The sequence below is a fragment of the Lolium perenne genome, chromosome 2 (assembly GCF_019359855.2).
Source record: "Lolium perenne isolate Kyuss_39 chromosome 2, Kyuss_2.0, whole genome shotgun sequence".
In the NCBI taxonomy this organism is placed as follows: Eukaryota; Viridiplantae; Streptophyta; class Magnoliopsida; order Poales; family Poaceae; genus Lolium; species Lolium perenne.
In genome coordinates, this window is record NC_067245.2 from 115,621,467 (window position 1) to 115,645,764 (window position 24,298).

The window sequence follows — 24,298 nt, forward strand, 5'->3', positions numbered from 1 at the left end:
CAAAGGAGTGCCAAATCCAGAGATCATGGGTAGCCACTGCCTCAAGTATCACAGTGCAGCCTTTTTTGTGACCCTTGTACATTCCCTGCCAGGCAAACAGACAGTTCTTCCATTTCCAATGCATGCAGTCAATGCTTTCAAGCATCACTGAAAATCCTCGAGCTTCGTTGACAGCGAGAATCTTAGCAGTGTCTTCGATAGTCGGTGATCTCAAGTAGAAGTCCCCGAACACTGCTATCACCGCCTTGCAAAACTGGGAGAAACAATCAAGGGCGGAGGACACCACCATCCGAAGATAGTCATCTGTAGAATCATCAGGAGCTCCATATGCCAGCATCCGCATAGCCACCATGCACTTTTGGAGGGCGGAAAACCCTGCCATACCGGTGCAATCCAACTTGCATCTGAAATAAGAGTGGTAGTCTCGAAGGGCATACACAATTTTCAGGAAGAGCTTCCGGCTCATCCTGAAACGACGCCTGAAAACAGCCTCACCGTGCAATGAATCATCGACGAAGTGGTCGGCGTAGAGCATGCAGTACCCCTCCATTCGCTGCCTCGGCTTGCACTTCCGGCGACCTGGTGCCGACCCACAACGGCGACCAATGATAGACTCGGCGTACAAGCCGGACATGCAAGCGATGATGAGCAGGTGCTCCTCGTCTTGGGCGGCGGCAGCCGTTTCTTCTTCAAGAAGCTCGGCGAACATCTGCTCCTCCTCCTCGTCGGAGTCCATGTCCGACCAGGCAGTTGGACGAACACCTGCCGGGCGTGTCGACGAGGAGCGACGCGAGGGATCTGCCAGACGGCGGAAAATAGGCAGAGGGTACGATGGGCGGCGGAATATATGCTGCTGGGTGGAGGAACGGCGGAGTTGGGGCAACCCGCCGGCGGATTGGCGAGGGGTGGTGCCGACGACGAGAGGGCAAAGGGAGGGGAGGAGGGATTTGCGTTGACAAAGTGGTGGGGTTCATATGTTCTCTCCGGGTCCGTTCCCGCTTTCCTCTCGTCCGGAGTCCCCGAACGCTCCCCGGGGGGGGGGGGGGGGGGGTGGGCGGGGATGGTCTGGGCTCTCCGGAAGGTCTAATCCAGACGAAATCGAGGAGCCGGGGGCGCGACTGAGCTGTTTTCGTCCATCCAAATGACAAAAAGACGTACTACGGACCTCGTCGGGGAGACGGCTGGAGATGCTCTTACATTTATCATGCCGATGGCGTGTGTGGCGGCAGCTCTGCTAGGCACCAAGGTTTTTTTTTTTTGTTTTGCTTCCAGATCGAGTCTAGTGCAGCGTTAGTTGCAGTCCGATTGAGATACAGCCAAACTAGGTGCCGTGATGTATAAAATATAAACTTTGGTTTGTCTAAAAAAATTTATTTAAAGTCTGGACTGTCATACATTTCATAGTTGTGCATTGTGAAATTTTTAAGATCTTCCGTTCAATTGTTGAAGCATAAGTATTAGCTTACCTAACATGCTCAGCTAGGGATGGCAATGGGTACCCATGACCCGCGTACCCACCGGGTAAAAACCCAATAGGAGTACGGGTATGAGACAAAATATTACCCATGGGTTTGTAAATGTGAAAATATCATACCCATCGGGTAAGGCGGGTACGGGTATGGGATCGTAGAACCCATACCCACGTACCCATGTACCCATCTATATTTGACAAGTAGGCCGTTGTAATATTCTAAAGTACTTAATCCCCCCCTAATCACACCTTTGCATAGCTAGGTTGAACCTCAAACTTTCTGGTCTCACAATTGCTGGTAGGTTAGTCAGGATTAGTCCCCTATTTAGGATTGTTTCACCTCATGTCATATTTTTTGATCAATTTGATGTGTTATAAGCACGGGTATTTTTACCCGCGGGTACCCATTTACCCCGCTGGGTGATGGGTATGGGAAAAACTTGCACCCGTTGGCGGGTATGGGTACGGGTGATGGGTAAAATTGAAGGTGACGGGGACGGGTATGGGATGGCTCTACCCGTACCCATACCCTGCGGGTGCCATCCCTATGCTCAGCAAGCTAATAGAAATAAAAGGATGGCTGTTAGGGTTATTCTATGACCATTTTAATTTGCAAAAAAGGTGTCCTTTGGTCAAGGTAATCTTTGCACCCATATCTTAAGAAATGTTTAGGTTGGTTTATTAAAAATCATGTACTCATATCTTAATTAATACCTTTTTGGTCTCTTTAATTGCTAAAACTATTTATACAACAGAAAATTTAATACAAAAATATAGTGAATGATAATTTTCTTTTATTCGTGTGGTGCAGATTCGACATGAGATTTAAAAAGTCATAACTGAATGAATGTATTCATGCTGAATTGTTGTTTATAATTGTGAAATGTTATAGTTTTAGCAAAGATCATGATAATTTTTGTATACATCGAGCCTTCGAGCCGGCTTCCAAGCTTCGTCGAGCCGGCTTATCGAGCCTTGAGCCTTGATCTGAAGATTTAGGTTTGGCTTGTCCGACCATCGAGCCGGATCGAGTCCGAGCCAAGCCTTCTCGAGCCCGAGCCGAGCCTCGAGCCTTGAGCTTTATGTCCACCTCTAAGCATATATGGATGCTTCGAGGCAACACCAACTAGTTTTTATTTGATTTGTTTGAAAAATTTGTCAAATTATTTGCTTGTTTTGTTAAACGGTAACGTTTATTTGTAAAAATAAGCTAAATATTGGCAAAATTTGTCAAATTCGTCGAACAGTAATGTTTATTTCTGAAAAACGCCAATCACCGGACGTGGACCGGGGAGACAACTAAAACTTCGGCACTCCCGATCAAAATTTTCATCTAATCCAACGCTATTTAGCGTCAAATTTAGCTATGGAGAGCGCTAACGGTTGGAGATGCTCTTACCTACAGTGTTTGCGGTGAAGAACGCATCGAACTCCGCAGTATAGTATTTACCTAGAGCACATTTACCTAGGCAGCTGGTTGATTGTTTGTCACCGTATTGAATTAACTGCACCTAGCAGCAGGCCCGGTCAGTAATTTCAAATAGTATTGGCACTGTACACTGTATACTAAATTATTAACTGCTTCGAGCTGCGAGCTGGATGGGATCTAGCGGGATATATACGATTTTTCCCGTCGACGAGCAGCAAGCCGCTACATCTAGCTCTCTCTCTTCCTAGATCCCACTGTGTGCGTTGCTACCTAGCTGCTTCTTCCACCTTCCGGACTTCAGCAGGGTCTTCGATCGATCTCCAGGTTGTCCACAAGGTATGTGCAAACTCTGGCCTCTACCTACTAATTGAGCATCTTCTTTTGCCTCAATTTGTGTTCAGACCATTACATGAGAAGCTGGCAGCCAGAAGCTCTTCAAAATTTTCCTTTGTTTCCCTCCTTTTATAAATTTCATCTTGCTCCACCCTACTAAGCTCTTTGTACTCGCACTACGCCAACACTTTAATCGCATATAAATGCAATCGACACCTTTAACTTTCGATCTTCACAACTTTTTTTCTGCTGTTCTGGTCTTTATAGTTCTTGTGTCCATGTGTTGCCATAGATTGTCCAACTTTTTTCATCGGACTGAACTATTTTCATACGGGCATGAGCAATGGTAGCATACACAACTAGATTCATGTAAAAAAAGTTTTTAGAAACAACATGGCGAATTTTATCTCTCCAATGAAAACTATAACATTAGTTAGAAAAAAAATAAAAGAGACCCTACAAATATGACACTATGTATCTCTTTCTCTCTCTAAAAAATCATGTTTTTAAGGCTTAAGATTCCATTTTTGAAGAGGAGTCTGCCTCCTCATCCAAATCTATTTTGAACCACCCGAACCTAGCTAAAGGTGTGAAACAGTACCTTTAGGGCAGTGCATTGGGCATGCCTCACAATCCCCAAATTCAAATCGAAACCGCAATCTCCCCCTCTTCCAATTAGTAGTTGACTAGTTGTGTGTCTGCTCCCAAAACCCTCACAAAGACCCTCCGACGCGTCTTTTAGTGGGGATGCTAAGAGCATCTCTAACTAAACCCCTAAAAATACATAGAGAAGTATTTTTCTCTCCTCTAACTGCTAAAACGACCCGAGCCAAAACACTAAAATGGCTTAGAGAACTATATACATAAGAGGCCGGTGACAAAAAATTTCCTCATCTCTCCAATATTTGAGCGGCCGCTGACCGGTGATAGAAACTTTCCCCATTGTCCTGCCGCCCGCCGTATTAGCTTCGCCCACCACCAAATATATATACCCAACCACCACCGCATCCGCGCCGGAGATGGTTGGATCTTCCCACCGCCGCTCCACACAGCACATCTGCAGCACTAGTCGCAGTCGGCCGGCCCGCATCACCGATGTGCCACCCCCACAGACCTCCCTCCCCCCACTGTGTACCCGTTACCACGACGTGCGACAGCGTGACTAGGGCACTTGCGTGTCCGAGATCACTGACCGGAATCCCGACTGGCGCATCTGGCTCGGCACCTTCCAGTTGGCGGCGCAGGCGGCGTGGAGGCACGACAATGAGAATGTCCGCCTCCACGGCTGTGGGGAGCTCAACTTCCCGCTCGGTTGTGCAATGCCCATGCCGGAGCTCTTCGCGCCGCCTAGCCATGGTCACGTGGCCGAGCTCGCGACGGACGGCCGCGAAGCGTGGGAACGCCTGGAGGCCGAGCGCGCCAGCGAGGAGTACATGGCTAATCTTCGGCGGCTCAACCCCAAACGCGTGGCGGAGGAGGCGGCGGCGTACGTGACGCTTACGTGAGGATGCACAATGACGACGGCGACCTCGACGGAAATGGCGATGATGCCGGGCATTTAGAGGCTAGTTTATCATAGTTTAAGTTTTAATTTAAGTTTGAAGTATGTTTAGGTTAAATTTCGTTTATGTTTTAGTTAAATCCTAAGAACTATGTTGAAATCGTATGAAATCCTGTGAAATTTGTCCACATTTTGTGCTAATTTTGGTGCATTGGTTCTGTGGGCCACCATTTAGAGGACTAAATTTTTTTCTCATCTATTTTAGTCCGTTGTTTTGTCCTCTAAATTTTTATCCTTCATTAGAGATGCTCTAACAGAGCCAAAAACATGAGCTAGCATATACTAGTAGCAGCCTAAAGGGAAGACTCCAATTTAAGCCTACACGGCTCCACCATATGCGTAATAAGTGACAACTGGCAAGTGTTGCTTAAATCAGCTGGGTTTGACCTGTCTAATTCGTATTGGAGTGAGTACTATACTACTACTACGTATCGGATATGACACTGCCTACTGTGACTAGCCTTTGATGCCTCTTGACATGTGGAATGATTGTGTTCTTATAATGCAAATTAAAGATGCTAAACTGCTAATTATAGTTTTATATTTTCATTTCTGCTTATTCCGGTTCTTGCTTTTCTACAAGTCTTGTGCACTTTTGTTCAGGGCAATAATATTGTGTAAGTTTTTATATGGAAATTAAGGCCCGGTTATTAGGCCTTTTTTAGCAAAAAAAAAAGAAGACACCAGTCGACTAAGTGTTCTGAGTAAGTGATGGAACTATGCACAACAGGACTAGTTTTCAAGGTATAGTGAGATACTCCCTTATTGCCATAATATAATGCGTATTGGTTTCCGCGAAAGTCAAATGTAACTTTGATCATGTTTATTTAGAATAGGGGAAATTTGTTAGAGGGCACCGTTATTTTTTTTATCTTTGCTAAAACACATCACCGAATTGTTTCTTTGCTCCGTACCATTACAATTTCGTATCACATTTGCTAGAACACACCACGTAGCCTAAAATGAAATGTTTGACTTTTTCTTGGGATGACCATCATACGTCCGACTTTCAGCAGTTTTTCTATCTCTATTATTCAACTTTTGGATCCAGGAAATCTGTGCGTATCAAGATTTTCACCGAAATCTTTGAAATTGAAGCAATCTCTACCAACTATTTTCAGTTCATCTCTAATTGGATGGCACAGTTTTCCATGATCACCAAATTCAGCGTACACACACAGCAGAACAACAATTCTCGTAGTTGAACTATTGTCCATCCTATGCAACTATACTATTGGTCGGTTCACATCAATTAGGATGGGATTTGGGGAGATCCCGTGGGGCACGCAGGCCAAGTCTCTCTCCATGGTCGTGCTAGTGCTGTGAAGCAAAAAAGAATCAATGGCATGCTAATGGACTGGTGATATTTCTTTAATTTGAAAAGATGCCTTATGACCTGAGTTTAGCACCCCTGAATATTCATTCTTGTGGTATATAATACTTAGTCTGTTCATCTGTGCAGCCACAAGGAACCTATGGACTTATGCAATACCCTTTATCTCCTATGCAAAATCAAGCAGCCTTCCAGAATATGGCTCATCCTAGTAGTATTGATTTGATATTATTTTGTATAAATATGGTTAAAGTTGACACGGTTTGACTTTAGAAAAACCTAATACGCGCATATTTCTGCATAAATCTATTATATATTAAAAGCAAAATACGGATGACTAATAGAGCCACCACGTTAATCCACATCATTGGAATTATATTAGTTGTTAGATCTATAATTTAATGGCCAAGATTTAAAAAATTTACGTAACATGTACCACTGCGAGTTAAAGCCCGTGTCACAAATCTATTTACGTGTCATAAAAAAATCAACGACTACTCTAGCCAATCCCATCACGTTTCCAGGAACCCATAGAGTCCATGGATCACGGACATTGAAACAAAATTCATAGTTGAAATTTATGTAGGAGTAGTTCTATTCACGTACGTAACTAGCATGTACTTTTGATCCTGTCGTGGCACACCACATTAATCCAGAAAAACCAAATTATGTTCTCATGGTTCCATTGTCACACTTGGTACAACATGTGGTACCATTTATATATGCACATATGAATCTAATTCCAGATTCACGTACGCATGGTCCCTATGTCACATTTAGTACAACACGTGAAAAAATGGAAACAAAGACGAGAACTCTGTTATATTAGGATTTAAATAGAACTGGAAGATTGGAAGCTGCACAGTGTTTTTATATGTGCACGATCAAAGTGCATGATCAAAATTGCAGGCAAGAGCAAACATCATAAACCATATACGCGAATGAAAAATATCCGATGTGCAGGTCAAGATTACTATCAAAGTTACATGAGGTGTAGAACAGATTTTAAAACAATGGATTAGGAAGCACTAGGACTATTTTTTTGTCTTCCCGGGCGGTAAAGAAAATAGACAATAGATGATAAGATAATAAGTATACATGTTTTGCTAATTCCCCGCTGTCAAAGAATGAAAAAATTCTGGGTGACAATAGATGATAAGCTAATAAGTCAAAGTCATGTTAGTTATAAAAGCATAGTCCGTGTTAAAACCTGATTGTGTGCCAAAGAAAAAAGAAGTAATGTGTATGTGTTCTCAATAGCCAATCCAACAAGTTTCCAGGAAAACAACTCACACGTGGGTTCAAACAACTCCAAGAACAATCTGGGAAAGGAAAAAAAAAGGCAAACGGCACATACGTTTGTTTGGTGAATTTCTGAAATTTTCTTTTAGCTCAGAGTCATCTTTTTTAGTACGGCTCAGATTAGAGGACTCTGGCTGAATGAACTCGTGTATTTGTGGATTTAAGTTTACGTGCCACGAAGAAATGTCTCATGATGATGTGCATAATATCTTTTTGTAAGAAAAAAGACAAATCTAAAATAGCTGTAAAAGATAAATCTCAGCGAGTCAGAAATTCAAATGTTTCTCAAAGAAGTGTGTCAGCGATTCAAACGTTTCTCAAAAAGTCAATATATATATTATATCAACACCAGATTTTTTCTTCCTTCTACAAGAAGATTTACATTTATAGATTAATTGACTACCCTATCATGATACATCAGGGAAATATCTCCGGCCGTCTGACAAAATATACATAAATTATGAATAAGTTTAAATGTTTCATGGTAAAATAATAAATTGTAGCCATAAAAATTGAATCATAATTTTTTTCTTCACAATAAGATCATGTACATAATTTCAAAAGTTAAGCATTTGGGAATATATGCATACCCGAAAATCGTGTACTTTTCAATGATGAAGGTGGTAAATGGGGTGAAAAGTGTACATAAAAAATAAATATAAATACTAAACAATTTCCAAGTACTAAAAGTGATGCCCTCGCATTTGCGAGGACCCCTGTGCTAGTGGAGTAAAAAGTGTTTTTAAGATATGGCAGAATGTATATTTTTTCTTGCACAGCATATATGTTCTAACTTAACTATGTGAAATGATTTTCATCTTATATTAGATAGTTGGGGCGTCAAAGATTCTCACACCCTAGCAGGAGATATACAATACCATGGAGAACAACTTACATCACACAACTAAGACGGCAAAGGAGTTTTCACTTCATTTTTTGCAGCACATCACAAATAATTTCTCTAAGAACCGCATAATTGGTCGTGGTGGGTTTGGAACAGTTTATAAGGTACAATTATCACTTGTCGGTTGGTCCATCTTTAATTTTTTTGACATATAGTACCGCTGCAGTAGCAACAACCTAGAATCCATTTACCATATCACATAATCACAAGTAGGAGATTTTTTACAGGGGGTACTCGACAATGGGGATGAGTTTGCTGTTAAAAAACTTGGGTACCAGCCAGGACTTGGCGACGACCAATTCAAGAATGAGGTTATGAACCTTATGGGCGTACAACATCAAAATATTGTACAGTTACTTGGTTACTGCTACGAAACACGAAATAGAGTTGCTGAGTACAATGGAAAACTTGTTTTTGCTGGATATGACGAAAGAGTTCTCTGCTTAGAATACTTACAGGGTGGAAGCCTTGAGCAGCATCTTTCCGGTATGGTGACGCTATACCTAGATGATCTTTTTTGCATCTAGAAAAAAATGATGCTAAAATTGGCGTTGTTAATGTACACTTATTTTTGTTTTTTTACACAGATGAACCTTGCAGACTTGATTGGTCCATATCTTACGGAGTAATAAAAGGAATCTGTGACGGTCTAAAGCACCTTCATACGGGCTCCAAAAATCCTATGTACCATCTGGATTTAAAACCGGCAAATATATTGCTGGACGAGGATATGATACCGAAAATTGGAGATTTTGGTTTGTCGAGACTTCTTGTTTCAACACAAACCTGTGTCACGCAAACATTTATAGGAACACCGTAAGTTCATACCTCAAGACAATATAAATTTATTTTGTCAACTTGAAAATTAATTGTCTTTTATGCTATCATGCAGTGGATACATGCCACCGGAGTACATTGATAAACAAGAAATAACACCAAAATTTGATGTATTCAGTTTAGGTGTTATAATCCTACAAATAATGGCAGGAAAGAGTGGCCACTCTGTGTCTGTAGATACGCCTTCCGATCAATTTATTGAGCTTGTACGGAAAATAAATTTCTTGCCAAGTACTCCCTATGTTTCTATATGTAAGGCCACTTCATATTTATAGCCAAAACATTGACAAATAATTTGATCAATAAAATATAAGTTATATGACACCAAAAATATATTGTTGGACGCATCTTTTAAATATGAATTCAATGATATACTTTTGGTGACATATATAACTCATATTTCGTTGGTTAAATTGTTAGTCAAAGTTCTTACTTGAACTATGTGGTTGCCTTATATTTTAGGATGGAGGGAGCATCATTATTAGGAGCTTCTTCTGTCACAAATACTATTAGGCTTTATGACTAACCTCTCTGTTACATGGATGGATGCCGCCTATCCGTGTTGTGTTACGACTCTGCAGGTACATGAAAAATGGAGAAAAAGGCTTCAAGCAACAATGTCGGCAGATATATCACAGGAAGTTAAGATATGCATTGAAATAGCATTAAAATGTGTGGAGTCTGACCGAGTGAAGAGGCCTACAATAAACCAGATTGTCGATGAACTGGATAAGATAGATAACGCCAAAAGTTCGTCTACCAGCCAGGTATCTATATTTGTCACACTACTTCTTCCCGTGTGGTTCCCTTTCCACATGTAGATCGACGTTTGTTTCGAATGTTACTAGAAAGAAAACCTACCCCGAGTTATGCTTTTGTAGATGCATAATTATCATTTTGTTACATAGTTATTGCATGTATCCATGCCAAAATTGTGGCTGTGCATACTCCTTCCATCCCAAAATATATTACGGATATTTTTTAGTTAAAGTCAAATGTTATGAAGTTTGATCAGAAATATGGTAAAAGTTATCAACATCTATAATATGAAATATATACAGCATGAAAACATATTTGACCACGATTCTAATAATCAGTTTCAAATTATAAAGTTCATATATTTTGCTATATAGTTGGTCAAACTGTAGACTTTGGTTAGATATATATGTAACATATTTTAGGAAGGAGTGAGTCGGAGGGAGGTGGTGTTTTGGCTCATAGGAGCAAATGCTTCCATTATATAAAATAATTAAAAATTAATTTTAAAAATGTCAAAAAAAAAATTCATAATCTTTTTGGTATACATCGTGACATTCTATGTTCGTACACAAGTTTTTGTAGAAAAACAACATTTTTTGTGGTGTGTACAAAAAAGACAAAAAATATGCTGTACGTAGTCATGTTATAACATTAAAATTTGTCTTTTTTACAGGAGCCACAGAATTATTTTCTTCTTTTAAAAATTTACGTACCAACATAAAATATATAGATGTACATGTAAAAATTTAGTTTGGAAATTTTTGACACTTTAAAATGTGGATTCACACAATGAAACCAAATGCTCCTATGAGCCAAAGTGCATTTCCCGGAGTGAGTATAAGTTCTGCCTTGTTCCTGTGGGTAGCCGCTAACTAGTTATTCTGGTGTTATCAGATGGTATATATATTTGAGGCGGTGAAAGTATTATTAATGAGTTTTCACGGCTTCCTGTTGAGCACGTAGCGTTAATTCTCCTTCCTCAATTAGGTCAAGCTCCCCTCTTGGTAGTAATTTCCTATGACTTAAGATGATCCACGATCACCAAAAAATCACTCTCTAGCTTTCGCTCTACCGATAACTATCTTAATTCTCGGTCGAATGTCGTCATCATCGTGTTGCACTACGTGAGTAATTGTTTTGTACATTTAAATTTCTTTTTTCTGTGTGAACCATTTTTTTGCCTGTTGTAACCTACTTGCAACTCAAAGAAAAAAATCCAGTTGTAATCCACTTGCAACTCATTGGTTACTACATTTTATTTGTACTAGGCGACCAATTTTTTGTCACTGTGAGCCACTTGCAACTCAAAAAACACAGCTGTTACAACTTGCAACTCATAGAGGATAGGGCCACTAAGAGAAAAAAAAATAGTACCACGTGAACATTTTTTTTTTAGTTGCAAGTTTGCAACCTACTTACAACTTAAAAATCTCAGTTGCAAACAACTTGCAACTCATAAGACACTAATCAAGAAGCAAATCTAAGGCTGGTCATAGTGGCGAGTAACTTAGACTAGTAACATACATATGTTATTAGTTTATATTACTACCTTGAGATTAGTCGTTGTGGTGAGTAACATAGACTAGTAATATGCATGTTACTAATCTATGTTACTACCTAACATGTGGGGTATCGTACAAGATCATATTTATTAGTTTGTAGACTCATCTTGTTTTGGGAAGTGTGATGTTATAGCAACATAGCTAGTTACCACCTCACTCTCTCTTTCTTTCTTTATTTGTTGTCATGTCATGTCACCAAAATGTCTTGGGTGTGTGATATTACTGCCTATGTTACTCCCACTATGAGTAGTCTAAGGGCTATGAAGGTGACCGAACACTAAATAAGTCTCAGTTCGATGAGAAATAGCAAAACTGAACAAAAATATATTTATTATTACTTGTATCCCTCGAATGTTTTTATAAGTTGTCATTAGAGTTCCAACTATCGATAATATGTGACTAAACATTTTTAAAACTTAATACTTATTTATTTAATTATTCTTACATTAATCATGAAATCCACTAGTTGCCATAGATGCATTTCCGGCCCCTTCCATCCTATGATCCCAACAGACTACCCTCGATCATTCTCCTCTTCTCGCACACATGCCATGATTGGTGAAGACCACCATTTAGCACAAGATGCTCTCCAGATTAGCTGCAAGAACCCTTTTATGTTATCGATTGTAAGTTTGGATTGACACCCGCATTCTTCTTGAATACGCAAACCTCCTTAGGTAGCATCATGTGTTATACACAAGCGAATGTCCAAGGCCCGTACGCAAACCTCCTTGGGTTGTAGCGGTTGTCGGTTGCTGAAGGTTCCGGTAATCTCTTAGTATGGAGTAGGACCTAGTCTCACGGGCATCACTTGCATCTTGACAAGGGAATCACCATGGCCCTTTCCCCTTGTCCTCTGAGTTGGATGTGTGTGGGATAACACTTTGGCTGGAGCCATGCCGACAATGGTTAGGGTCTCGATCGCCATTTCTTAAATCCTAAATAGTCGTCATAGATAGTTTTCCACATGAATTAGACCTATGTATCATATGAAGGTGAGAATTCCTCGTCTCACGTCATAGACACTTATGCACAAACGACTCAAGAAATCACTCGAGATGACTATTGTATTGATGCACTGACCAGTTAACTCAAAGTTGAATAGAGAAATAGAGAGAGAGCGGCAATCATTATAGCCACCCCACTCGCTAGCTATTGAATTTGCGCACTGACCAATTTACCCATAATCATAATTGAGCGAGAGGGTGGATCATTGTACTCCAACATTGCCCCTCATGTATATGGTCCTTTTGAGCCATGACATGGGCACCGAAAACGGGGACAAATTACAATTATTTATTGTGTTTAACCTTGAACCTGTGTAGCAAGCTGAGTGCATCTAACCATTTCACCCATCAGTTCGAACTGATGGCGAAGGATGACAATCCAAAGACTTTAACACTCCTCTCATGTGTAACTCAACACATGATAAAAACGGCAAACAATAGTTAATAAATTGCAAAAGCCGAGACTTGAACCCAATACCCCTTTTTGTATACCATATTAAGTTTTATAAACCAACAATTAGAACATAAAGATCAAACTTATGGGGAAAATTAGGATTTTCATGTATACTTCAACACCCCTCCCTCATGTTTGTCTCCCCTAGGTCTAAACCTGAACCGAAATTGGGCCACAATATTTTAATTTTAATTTGCTTTGGCTAGATCTTGAACTCAAGGCGCGAAGGCACTGATATTGTATTGAAATGATGCACCACCAAGTTCACCCGAAAGTCTGGATTGAGAAAGAGAGGTCTAGTAATTATACTCCAACAATGATTTTTATCACTGTTTTTATAATCACGTATATAGAAATGAATACAATGTGGTCAAAGGTACTTCTTAAAATGGAAGGTTGCTCTATTTAGTAGGACTAACGTTTTTGAACCTTTAGCTGATTGGGTGTGTGTATGGGGGGGGGGGGGGGGGGGGGTCAATTTTCGAAACAAGAAGTATACTTACCCGTAAGATTTTTTGCTTGTAGGTCGCCGGCTTCCGAAAAAAGCAGGATTTCAACAAACTATACACAAGTTCAGGTAAGCATGTGTTAACTAATTATAGGTGCATAGCACATGAACCAGCTAATTTACCTATATATATCGCGGATTTTCTAGCCGGGGTGATAGCTACGCACGTGCTACTGGCCGTTGGATCATCTGTGATGATTCGTGCTTTCCGTGAGTCCCCGTTACCCGTCCGTCCGAATCTTTTATGTGCTCTCTGTGGCATGCGACATTGGGCATGTCCTTGCAAGATTATATTATTTCTGATGGGCACGTGTAGGTGCAGCTCGGAGTGCAAAACATCCCTCGGTGTAATTAAGTCCGGTTCAATACACCATTAACTAGCTTAGCACTGGAAAAACCTTTGTATGATGTACATGGGATCCAGATCGGAAAACATTACAAGATAAATTAACACAACTTTTCCCATAAAATTTACTCATAAAGATCACCCTTTAGTTAAATGAACATGGGATCTACATAGAAAAAAATTCCTCGGGCTTGCCTACTCCCCTAATTCTCCTTCCTCGCAACGGCACCTGCTGAACAAAAAATAATATGAAAAAAAAATCTAATCTGGAGAATTATAGCTTATAAAAAAATTGAATCACAAATCTGGGAACACTTCCTTGCAAATTAAAAACGCACTCAATGCAGTACTACTATTCAAAGAATCGACAAGAAAGTCAAACCATTCTGTAGAAAAACTTGGACTGAAAACTTTCTGTAAAAAACTAACGTACATGGAATGGGTGGAACAAAATTACGAGATAAATAACACAACTTTTTCATTGTAAAGTTTACACATAATCAACATTGACCCAATTCCCTGAACGAGCCGGTGAAGTTTGTCCATAGTTCTTCATAGTTCATGCCATGCACCAAACAATATCATCTTAATTTTCCAGCTCAAAGAACCAAACCAGAAGTCCAACAAAGAGTTCGAAAAAAAGGATGAGCTGGGCGACTTCATCCGGAGAAAACAATAACACTCACAGAGGAGAGAAGAAAGGTTAAACGCCATGGATGGATAGCAAAAGGAAGCGGCGTGAGGAACAAATCCATCTCCTGGCGCTGGCGTACAAAAAGAACACACGATGGTTGAAACAGCAGAAAACTGAAAACAGCCAGCCGCTGGCGCCGAACCATCCCCTGGCGGCCCGCCGCCGCCGTGCAGCCGGAGCAACCAAACACGGAACCGAGCACGGCGGCCAGATCTAGCCAGGAGAACCCCACTGGCAGCTCGGTCGCCACCACCTGCGAAGCAACTTCCCATGATTTCTGTAAAGTAAACGTGGATGAAAAAAAGATCTGGATCGAAGAATACAGCGAGAATTAACATGACTTTCCACGGGATCTAGACTTGGAACACACCATGTCCACAAAAATCAACATCGACCCCGATTGCATCAAATGGTGAAGAAAAAAGCCAGATCGGAAAAAACCAGGTGAAGCAAATTTAGATCGAAAAAACTGCAAGGAGTCTCGCGCGAGGATGGATCAGGATGGAACCGGTCGGCCGACTGGGGGTTTCGTGCAGGGGCTGAAACGGGGCTGAGCGGCCGGGCTAGAAACTTTGGATCCCGCAGCCCCACCGCCACCGTCTGACTCGCAGGGATGAAGTGGCCTGACCGGCGCGTGTGGCTGTGAGGAACCACATCTCCGCCGCAGCGGCCTCCACCGTCACCTGCTCCTTGGCAAGGTAGCACGGCGCTTGTCCGGTGCGGCCTGGAGCCAGGAAATGGAGCGTCGCGCTGAGGCTGGTTGGGCGGAGCATGGGTGGTGCAGCGCGGCTGCACGGGGGGCTTGCCGTCGTCGGGATGTCAAGGAGGACTGGTAACGGTGGTGGGGAATGGGGATCGAGTGGACCGTGTGGGTGTTTCTTTTTTAAAAAACGAGGTGTCGGGTGGGTTTGTTATTAGATGGAGAAAAGAGGCTAACGGGAAGGACTAACGGTGTGAAGTACATCTACGGTGGAAAATTCTCTATAGGGCAGATAAATGGATGGATGAAGGTGCACAGCTACCACCCATGGTAGCCCACTATTTTCCATATATATATACATATATATATATACATGTCTTTGTCTTCTAAAACTACAACATTTTATGTCGGTTCAACGGAGGATATTTATTTCAACAGGATTCTTTGATTAAAGTGTTTGGTTTAAAATTTGCAGATTCTACCGTGGGCTTCAATGATGATGAGCCAATTATTACTGCTCCTCCAACTTCAGGTCCAATAACCCACAACCTGTGCACTCATGTTGCAGCTGATTTTCCTATATGCAAGTTTGCAGATTTTGAGGGGTTAAAAATTTCAATAGTTTCTCTTTTGACGGATATTTTTTCAATAGTTAACTAGTGATGGACGAGAAAACTATAAAATTTAACAACCAAACTACAATACTTATGATTTTTATCGAATCATCTGACCTTTTTATTGACTTATAGTATGTGGAATACAAACGCCATCAGTCGGATTTACAAACCAAACGTAACAACCAGTGGATTATTAAAGAGCTAGTTTTGCTAAGTTGTGGGCCTCCTTGTTGTTGGATGATCTATATTCATGCACGAACTTCGCATCAACCAACCTCTCTGCGATCAGCTTTATTTCCCGAATAGTGGTACTATAACTCCTAGGCTGCTGTCTTGGATGGCTTTGATCACAAGTTGACAATCAGAAGCCACTTTGATCCTTGGCAGATTTAAATCTTGCGTGAGTGATGTGGGCATTATCCTTCAGGTAACCAATGTTATGTTACCTCCTACGGCCCAACCAGGGGCTCATGAAGATCATCCACCAGCCAAGGTGGGCCGATACGTCGGTTCCAAGGAAGAATACGTGATGAACAAGGCAAGAAGACGAAGAACAATGAAAGTTTAGATATAGAACTCTTTGTAACACAGTCGAACCCGGACAGAACTCTCGGGACCTGGCCTACAATATAAGGGCCAGGAGAGGGTCTGCCGAGGGACAGACAATCACCACAGCCAGATCCACCTCAAGTCTAGAGCTAGGACATTAGAAACCTTAGTCTCTCGACGAGATCTTAGTAATAGCCTTCGGCTACCCCATTGTAACCCGATAATTTCGATAATCAAGATCAGACAAGCAGGAAGTAAGGGTTTTACCTCATCGAGGGCCCCGAACCTGGGTAAATCTCTCTCCCCGTTTGTTTGGTATACGATGTCTCGTGTCAGCCTGCAGGATTCCGTCAACCCAAAAGGTGGGCATTGCCGAGGAGCACCCTCGTCAACCCGTCTGTGGCAATCCTGTCGGTACAAGGCATGCCATCGGTAGCTCCGGTCACATCAGCAGCGTTCGTGCTGACTTCACCAACACCTGCAAGCCCAAGAAATTCAGTTCGTTGTGGTTCCTTCGAGTTCACTCCACGCACTGAAGCATCGCGTTCGATCCCTTCGGAGCTGCATAGCAATATGGATGCAACCTTCGGCGGTGTCCACTTCATCGTCGATTCCGGAGGATTCCTTCGACTTCCAAATTCAGTTGCATCAAGCTTATGGACTTCAGCTCCAGAAACCATCGTCCCACCGATAGCCTTAGTGGACCTGCCTGGGAACAGCAACGGGGGCAGCCGAAGGATTTTCGGTAGAAGAGAGGAGCAATGGAAGAGGCGAAGGGATCTTCGTCGCGAGGAAGAGGAACGAGCTGCGAGTCGCCTCCGCCACTGTGATAAAGGGTATAGCACACAATCAAGCAAGAATCGCAGCCGTACACCTTATTTATCAGCCGCAGAGTAGCTTGTCACACCATGTTAATTGCACCCTTATGTCGACCCAAAGGATAACATCGAGAAGGCCACGCATTTACTCAAAGAATGTCAGCAGTTCCTCGACATTCAGAAGTTGTGTGAAGAGCTATGGTTTGATGCGGAAGCAAAAACTCGTTCGGCGGAAGGAAGAGCAGTAGCTTACAATTACTCTCAGTAACATCGATATGTGCCAGACGAAGACATCTACATACCAACCGAAGTTTACCCTGCATCTCGAGGGCAAGTGAACATGATTCAGAAGACTAGCTTTTCCAAGAGAGAAGCCAAGAAGTTTTCATGGGAGATAAAATTTGTAGAAGTGGCTATAGCAGCGGTACACGATTATATCGATTGGTCAGATCAAAACATCCTGTTCAGCAGAGCAGATCATACGATAGCCGTTCCAAGGCCTGGTCACGCTGCCCTAGTCTTTGAAGCACAGATTTGAGGATACAATATGAGCAAAGTGTTCATGGATGGACGAAGTGGTCTAAACCTTTTGTTTGCAAGTACAATGAAGGCAATGGGATTGTCAGTTGATATGTTAAAAGAATCTGAAACTAGTTTCCATGGAATCATCCCAACACGACCCGCTTATCCCCTTGGTAAAATTTCATTGGATGTTGTTTTCGGCACACCCAGCAACTTCAGGAAGGAGAAATTCGAGTTCGAGGTGGTAGATTGGGAATCACAGTACCACGCCATCCTCGGTAGGCCAGCGTTCGCCAAGTTCATGGCAGTTCCTCATTACGCATATTTGAAGCTGAAGATGCCAAGCAATAATGGGACAACAATAACTGTTCACGGGAGTTCTTCTCATTCTGATAACTATGACATAGATTTCCAGCAGATTGCCTCCAAGTTCGGAGTCAGATAAGAACTTAATGCACTCGACGTAATTATTGATCATACACAGCCACCTGTCGACAATCGGAACACAAAATCCGACGAGTTTGACGTTGCCAAGGAAGCAAAGAAGCATCAAGTGCACCCATCTGATCCGAAGAAAATGATCAACACTTCGGCAGACCTTACTGTCGCATAGGAAAGCGCACTCATCGAGTTCCTCCGTGAGCGCTGGAAAATATTTGCATGGGAATCATCCGACATGCCAGGTATTCCCAGGGAACTCGCTGAGCACGCCCTCAATGTTGACCCCAAAGCCAAACCTGTACAGCAGACGTTGCATCGTTTCTCAAAACCAAAATGAAAAGCTATTGGTGAAAAAGTTAATTGGCTCCGCAAAGCTGGTTTTATTCGAGAGCTCAAGGAAGCTGAATGGGTAGCTAACCTAGTCATGGTGCCAAAGAAATATACGACAGTTCTTCGTATGTGTATCGACTTCACAAGCCTCAACAAGCATTGCCCCGAGGATCATTTCTCGTTACCTCGCATCGATCAAATAGTCGACTCCACAGCAGGTTGTGATTGCCTCTCCTTCCTCGATGCTTACTCATGATATAATCGGATCAAGCTCAAAAAAGAAGACCAGGAGTTAACTGCATTCATAACTCCGCATGGTGTTTACTGCTACAACGTCATGACCTTTGGATTAAAAAATGCAGGTGCAACCTATCAGCAGTGCATGCAAGCCTACTTTGGAGAGCAATTGGCCGAAATATTGAGGTTTATATCGACGACATCATCGTCAAAACCAGAAATGCGGCTACGCTCATCGATGATTTGAGAGAAACTTCGACAATCTCGATAGATACAAAATTAAGCTGAATCCGAAGAAATGCTTCTTCGGGGTACCAAGAGGCCAAGTAATTGGGTACTTTATTCCAGCCAGAGGAATCGAAGCTAACCCTTTGAAGATTAAAGCTATCCTTGACATGGAGCCACCCAGGAGTCTACAACAGGTGCAGCAATTGGCACGACGACTAGTAGCCCTTAGTAGATTTATTGCAAAATTGGGAGAAAAGGCCTTGCCATTCTATCAGCTGATGAAAAAATCTGAAAAGTTTGAGTGGACAGCAGAGGCACAGGATGCTTTCGATAACTTGAAGAAGGTTTTGTCAACCTCTCTGGTCCTCATGACTCCCCAGGACAGGGAGCCAATGCTGCTCTATATAGTCGCAACTATTCAAGTCGTCAACACTGTGCTTATTGTCGAACGCGCAGAAAAAGGGAAATTCCATGGCGTGCAACGCCCCATCTACTACCTTAGCGAAGTACTTACACCAGCAAAACAACGGTATCCTCATCACCAGAAGATGGCATATGCCGTGTGGTGGACAACGTGAAAGTTACAACATTACTTCACGGAACATCCGATCATCGTTGTCACCGAGGCTCCATTGAAGAACATACTCACCAACCCGGATGCCACAGGCAGAATATCTCAATGGGCTATCGAGTTAGCACCACATGACATTTCTTATGTTAACCGAACAGCTATCAAGTCCCAGGTCCTTCCTAATTTCTTAGTCGATTGGATCCAGTCACAAATTCCGGCAGCACCCGACATGTCGGGTTCATGGACGATGTATTTTGACGGATCTAAATGAATCACAAACGCAGGGGCCGGAGTAGTGTTAATCTCACCGCAAGGATACAAAATGAGATATGTTCTAAGGATGAATTTCTCGTTACCAACAAATAATGAAGCAGAATACAAAGCATTACTACACGGTATGCGTATGGCCAAAGCATGTGCAGCTACTCTTTTGGATATCTATGGAGATTCAAATCTCGTGGTTTAGCAGTCGGTGAATTTATGCGACGCTATTAGCGACAATATGATTGCTTATCACCAGTTGTACCAATCAATAGAAGCTAAATTTGAAGGCCGCAGGTTAAAACATATCGGCAGAGCTAGCAACGAGGAAGCCGACGCTTTGGCTAATATCGGCTCTACATGCTCCTCTATTCCAGATGGAGTCTTCTATGAAGTAATTACTCAAAGATCTATTAAAGAAAAAACTTCGACACCTCCAGAAATATCGGCTACTGACTCAGGGGCTACGCTCCAGGAAGCTGCCGAAGATATTACTGATGAATCTAAACAACAAGTTCTTCTTCTCGAGCCTTTATGGATTGAACCTTTTTTCTAAAATAGTCTACATTCTAGTCCTAAAATTTGTTCTGAAATACTCTACATTCTAGATTTTAGTTAACACCAACACTAAAAATGAAATGGTTTTGCTCTCTTTATTGGATGTTGCTATTTTCAATGTAGCTTAGATTGGTTGTTTACATATACTAGTATGTAAGTAGTAATAATAAATGCAGTACTAGTTTGTCTTATTTATTCTTTCTCTCGAAATAGGCATTCGCCCCGCTTTATAAATAAAGCCGCAACGGCCGAACCGATACATGGTGGAGAGGAGAACCTCTTACAAAGCAGATCAAAGGATAAACAAAAAAGAACAAGGAAAACCAAAACTAGCGACGACATTGGAACAGACCGAGTCGAGTCGGGGCTCCACAACGACGCCCCCAAGGGGGTAACGACGCATTACGCCGCCGTCGTCGAGACCGTGAGGTCTAGGGTTTTCACCCGGAGCCGTACCGCGGGGAGGGTACCCACAACGACGCCCCCAAGAGGGTTACGACACCCGCGAGCATCGCCGTCGTTGGCGCCTCGGCGCTGAGCTTTCGCCTGAAAGTAGCCTCACACCACGCCCGAGAACTCAGCCGCCCGCTGCCCCCTAGGAAGGTTCCCAAACCACGATCTGGGAGCTGCCACAGCCGAAGTACCGCCAACACCAGGATCTCCCACCGTCCGCTCCACGCCATCCTCATGGCCGAAGAGTGAGACCACCACCACCGCAACGTTGCCCGCCGTAGAGCCAACCGCGCAGTCCACCTTCCAGGGCCGCCGCCCCGGCATCCCACGAACTCGAGCCCATGGCCTAGCCACAACACCGCAAGGCCGGCGGATTGGACAGGGCAGGCCGACACATAGCCAACAGCCAACAGGCCAACGGCAGATAGGGAAGGGGATCCGCCCTCCGCCACGCGAGGTGACCGTCGTCCGGACGCAGTAGCACTACCAATTAGGCCAAGATCATGCCCAGCCGCCTGCTAGGTCTCGATCAAGTCCCATTAGTTGTGCCGCCACGCTGCTACACCCATGCCGCCTAAGCCATATCTGCAGCTCCATCCCAAACCTAGCCAAGTCGCCCCCAACCTAACCGCAATGTGTTAGCCAGTTACCATGCGCAGTGTTCCCGCGACCTCACTTCCCGCAAGACAGCCATGGCCAAGGCCGCACACCGCCGCAAAGAAGCACCCTCGCCGCAACGCCCGGGGACATCACCGCGCCGTTACCGACACCGCCACGCCGCCGATCGAGCCGGTCACTTTGTCGGCATCCAAGATCGCGCCTTTGAATGGCAGCAAGGCATCCCAACGACCTTCCCGGACGAGAGAGGGGTCGGACGCCACGCTACCAGGGCCGCCGGATCTGGGCCCGCCTGGCCCAGACCTAGCACGAGCAGCAGTGCAACAAGGGGACCGTCCCGCCGGCTGGCCGTCTCGAGACCTCCTGTCCCTGGACAAGGCCCGCGGAGCCCAGATCGGAGCCCAGCTGGCCCCAATCCGGGCCGCGCCGCCAGCAGGCCATCTCCGCCGTCGCCCTCCGCTGCCGCCCATGGCCGCGCACCGCGCCCGCCACCGCCTCCGCCTGGGACCGCCGCCGTCACGCCCTGCCACCACCGCCGGACCGCGCTCTTGAAGCCCCGAGGAGCACCGCTGCCAGCCGAGCCTGCCCCGCGTAGACTCCCTCGCGCGCGGGTGAGAGAGAACCCACCGCCGCCGGCACCGCGTGGGCTTTGCCCGGCGGCGCTCGCCGGCGGCGGCGGGGGAGGAGGGGAGGAGGAGGGGTGGCGGCGCGGTTGGGGCTAGGGTTCGCCCCGGTCGCCCGCGGGGGACGACGCGGAGCGATACCTTTTCCTCTTGCGTTCGTCTTATTTATTCTTTAATGTAGAGTTGTAGACTAAATAAAAACGGAAGGATTATATATATAGTGTGTATAGGGCACAATATAAGTACATATGGATATACAGAAGCTATACGTAGCTATACAATCTAACAGCTTGATATGTATGTTAATTAGCAGTGCATTAATGTAATCCTAATAAGAAAAAAGAAACTAACATGCATTATTTTCTGAATTTTGCAGTGCAGTTGGTGATGAAGAACAACAAGGAGGCGCCACTCGAGGAGAACGATCAGAAGGTGATGCTGGAGCTCACCGGCGACCAGTCCAGCATTGATCGGCCGGGCCTGGACCTTGTGGTCGTTCTGGACGTGAGTGGCAGCATGTCGGGCCATAAAATCCGCCAGACGAAGACCGCTATGCAGTTTGTGGTAAGGAAGCTTTGCCCTGTGGACCGGCTGTCCATCGTCACCTTCAACAGTGATGCCACGAGGGAGTGCCCCCTGCGGCAGGTGACCCAGACATCAAAACTTGAGCTGCAGGGGATGGTGGATAGGCTTATGGCCCGTGGCAGCACAAACATCGAAGCCGGTCTTCGGACTGGGCTGAAGGTGCTCACCGACCGCAAGGTCAGCGACGGCCGCGTCGCCGGCGTCATGCTCATGTCCGACGGCCAGCAGAACTCAAACACGGACGCTGCTGTGGTCCCTGTTGGGAAGGTGCCCGTTTACACGTTTGCTTTCGGCAGGCAAGCGGACTCTGAGCTGCTCAACACGGTGGCGGCCAAGAGCATGGGAGGGATATTCTCCTTCGTCGACGATCGCATGGATGGCGCCGTGACCATAGCCTTCTCCCAGTGCCTCGCCGGCCTGCTTACTATCGCGGCTCAGGACCTCTATCTCACGGTCACGGCATCACGCGTCGGAGACGAGTCGACGACAATACAGAAAATTACCACCGGGAGCTACCTGCAGACGCAGCACTCCGATGACCCTGGCTCGATGACCGTCGCCTTCGGCCACCTCTACAACAAGGAAGTGCGCAAGGTCATCGTCTACCTCTCTCTCCCCGCAGTCGAGAGTGAGCGCAGCGCGGACATCCTCAAGGTCACATACTCATACAGCAGGTACCTTTTTGCAGAGGCCAGGACATACACATGGATGATGGATGCATCATCGATTTAATCGGCTGGGTTAATTTGATGCAGCTCTTCCGGGTCCGGGAGGGAGTTTGTTGCGACTCTAACGGTGTTGCGAACTGGCGTGGCGGTTCGGAAGGATGGGCCGGAGGAGGTGCGGACAGAAGAGATCCGTCTACAGGCAGCGGAAATGATCAGGGCGGCGAGAATGTTGGCGGACTGCGACAACCTCAAGGAGGCCGAGTGGAAGCTAATGGATGCCCTGAACCTGGTGGAGGCGGACCAGTACTCCAACCCTTTTCTCCTGGCCGAGCTGCACCAGCTCCTCCAGCTATTCTCTACCCAATACAAGTGGCATGGCCACGTCTACGCGTTGGTGTCGGAGACTTCGCACGGCCGGCAGCGTTTCGCGGTGAGGGGCGGTGATGCCGGGTCTACACGTCTCTTCGCGACCCCGCGCATGGACAAGTACCTCAAGGAGATTCTCCAAAAGTCTCCGGTGACTATGCCGCTCTTCTCGATGCCGCGCATCACTACTACTACAACTTAAGGGTACTTGTGCCCGGGGCACTTTCTAGAAAGTGTCCTAAATACTTTCCACGGAAGCACTTTAATTAAAATCTCTACTAATTTAATCATACCAGAGAAATTATCTGATTAAAGGTTTGGCAGACAATTTGGTGGATCATGGTGTGGCTATCCTGCAATATGCAGATGACACAATTCTATTACTGCAGGATGACATGGAGGGAGCACGAAATTTAAAACTACTCATGTACATTTTTGAAACTATGTCTGGTTTGAAAATTAATTTTGAGAAGAGTGAGACAATGTTGGTGCTGGATGATTCAGAGAAACTGAATGAGTATATGGAGTTGTTTAACTGTCAAAAAGGGACCTGGCCTATTAATTATCTGGGTACTCCTGTCCGTGCCATAAGATTATCAGTAGCAGAAATGCATTTCCTTGAGGAGAAAGTAAGAAAAGCATGGGTGGATGGA

The 24,298-nt window shown here is 44.4% G+C and overlaps 1 protein-coding gene across 3 annotated transcripts; it reads left to right on the top strand.

The window, feature by feature from the left end:
* Positions 1–3,055: 3,055 nt before the first annotated feature.
* LOC127333583 (uncharacterized) lies at positions 3,056–24,298 on the top strand. 3 transcript variants are annotated; one of them, XM_051359960.2, is made up of 10 exons: positions 3,058–3,236; positions 8,258–8,437; positions 8,561–8,819; positions 8,921–9,149; positions 9,226–9,376; positions 9,752–9,937; positions 13,478–13,529; positions 15,676–15,732; positions 22,403–23,285; positions 23,367–24,294. In XM_051359960.2, exons 2-10 carry the CDS (start codon positions 8,309–8,311, stop codon positions 23,845–23,847), a joined length of 2,427 nt encoding a protein of 808 aa, XP_051215920.1. In that variant the 5' UTR covers positions 3,058–3,236; positions 8,258–8,308; the 3' UTR covers positions 23,848–24,294. The 3 variants fall into 3 exon arrangements, with proteins under 3 accessions (XP_071682297.1, XP_051215920.1, XP_071682296.1); XM_071826196.1 differs by lacking the exons at positions 8,258–8,437; positions 8,561–8,819; positions 8,921–9,149; positions 9,226–9,376 and having other exon boundaries at positions 3,056–3,236; positions 23,367–24,298; XM_071826195.1 differs by lacking the exons at positions 3,058–3,236; positions 8,258–8,437; positions 8,561–8,819; positions 8,921–9,149 and having other exon boundaries at positions 9,288–9,422; positions 23,367–24,298.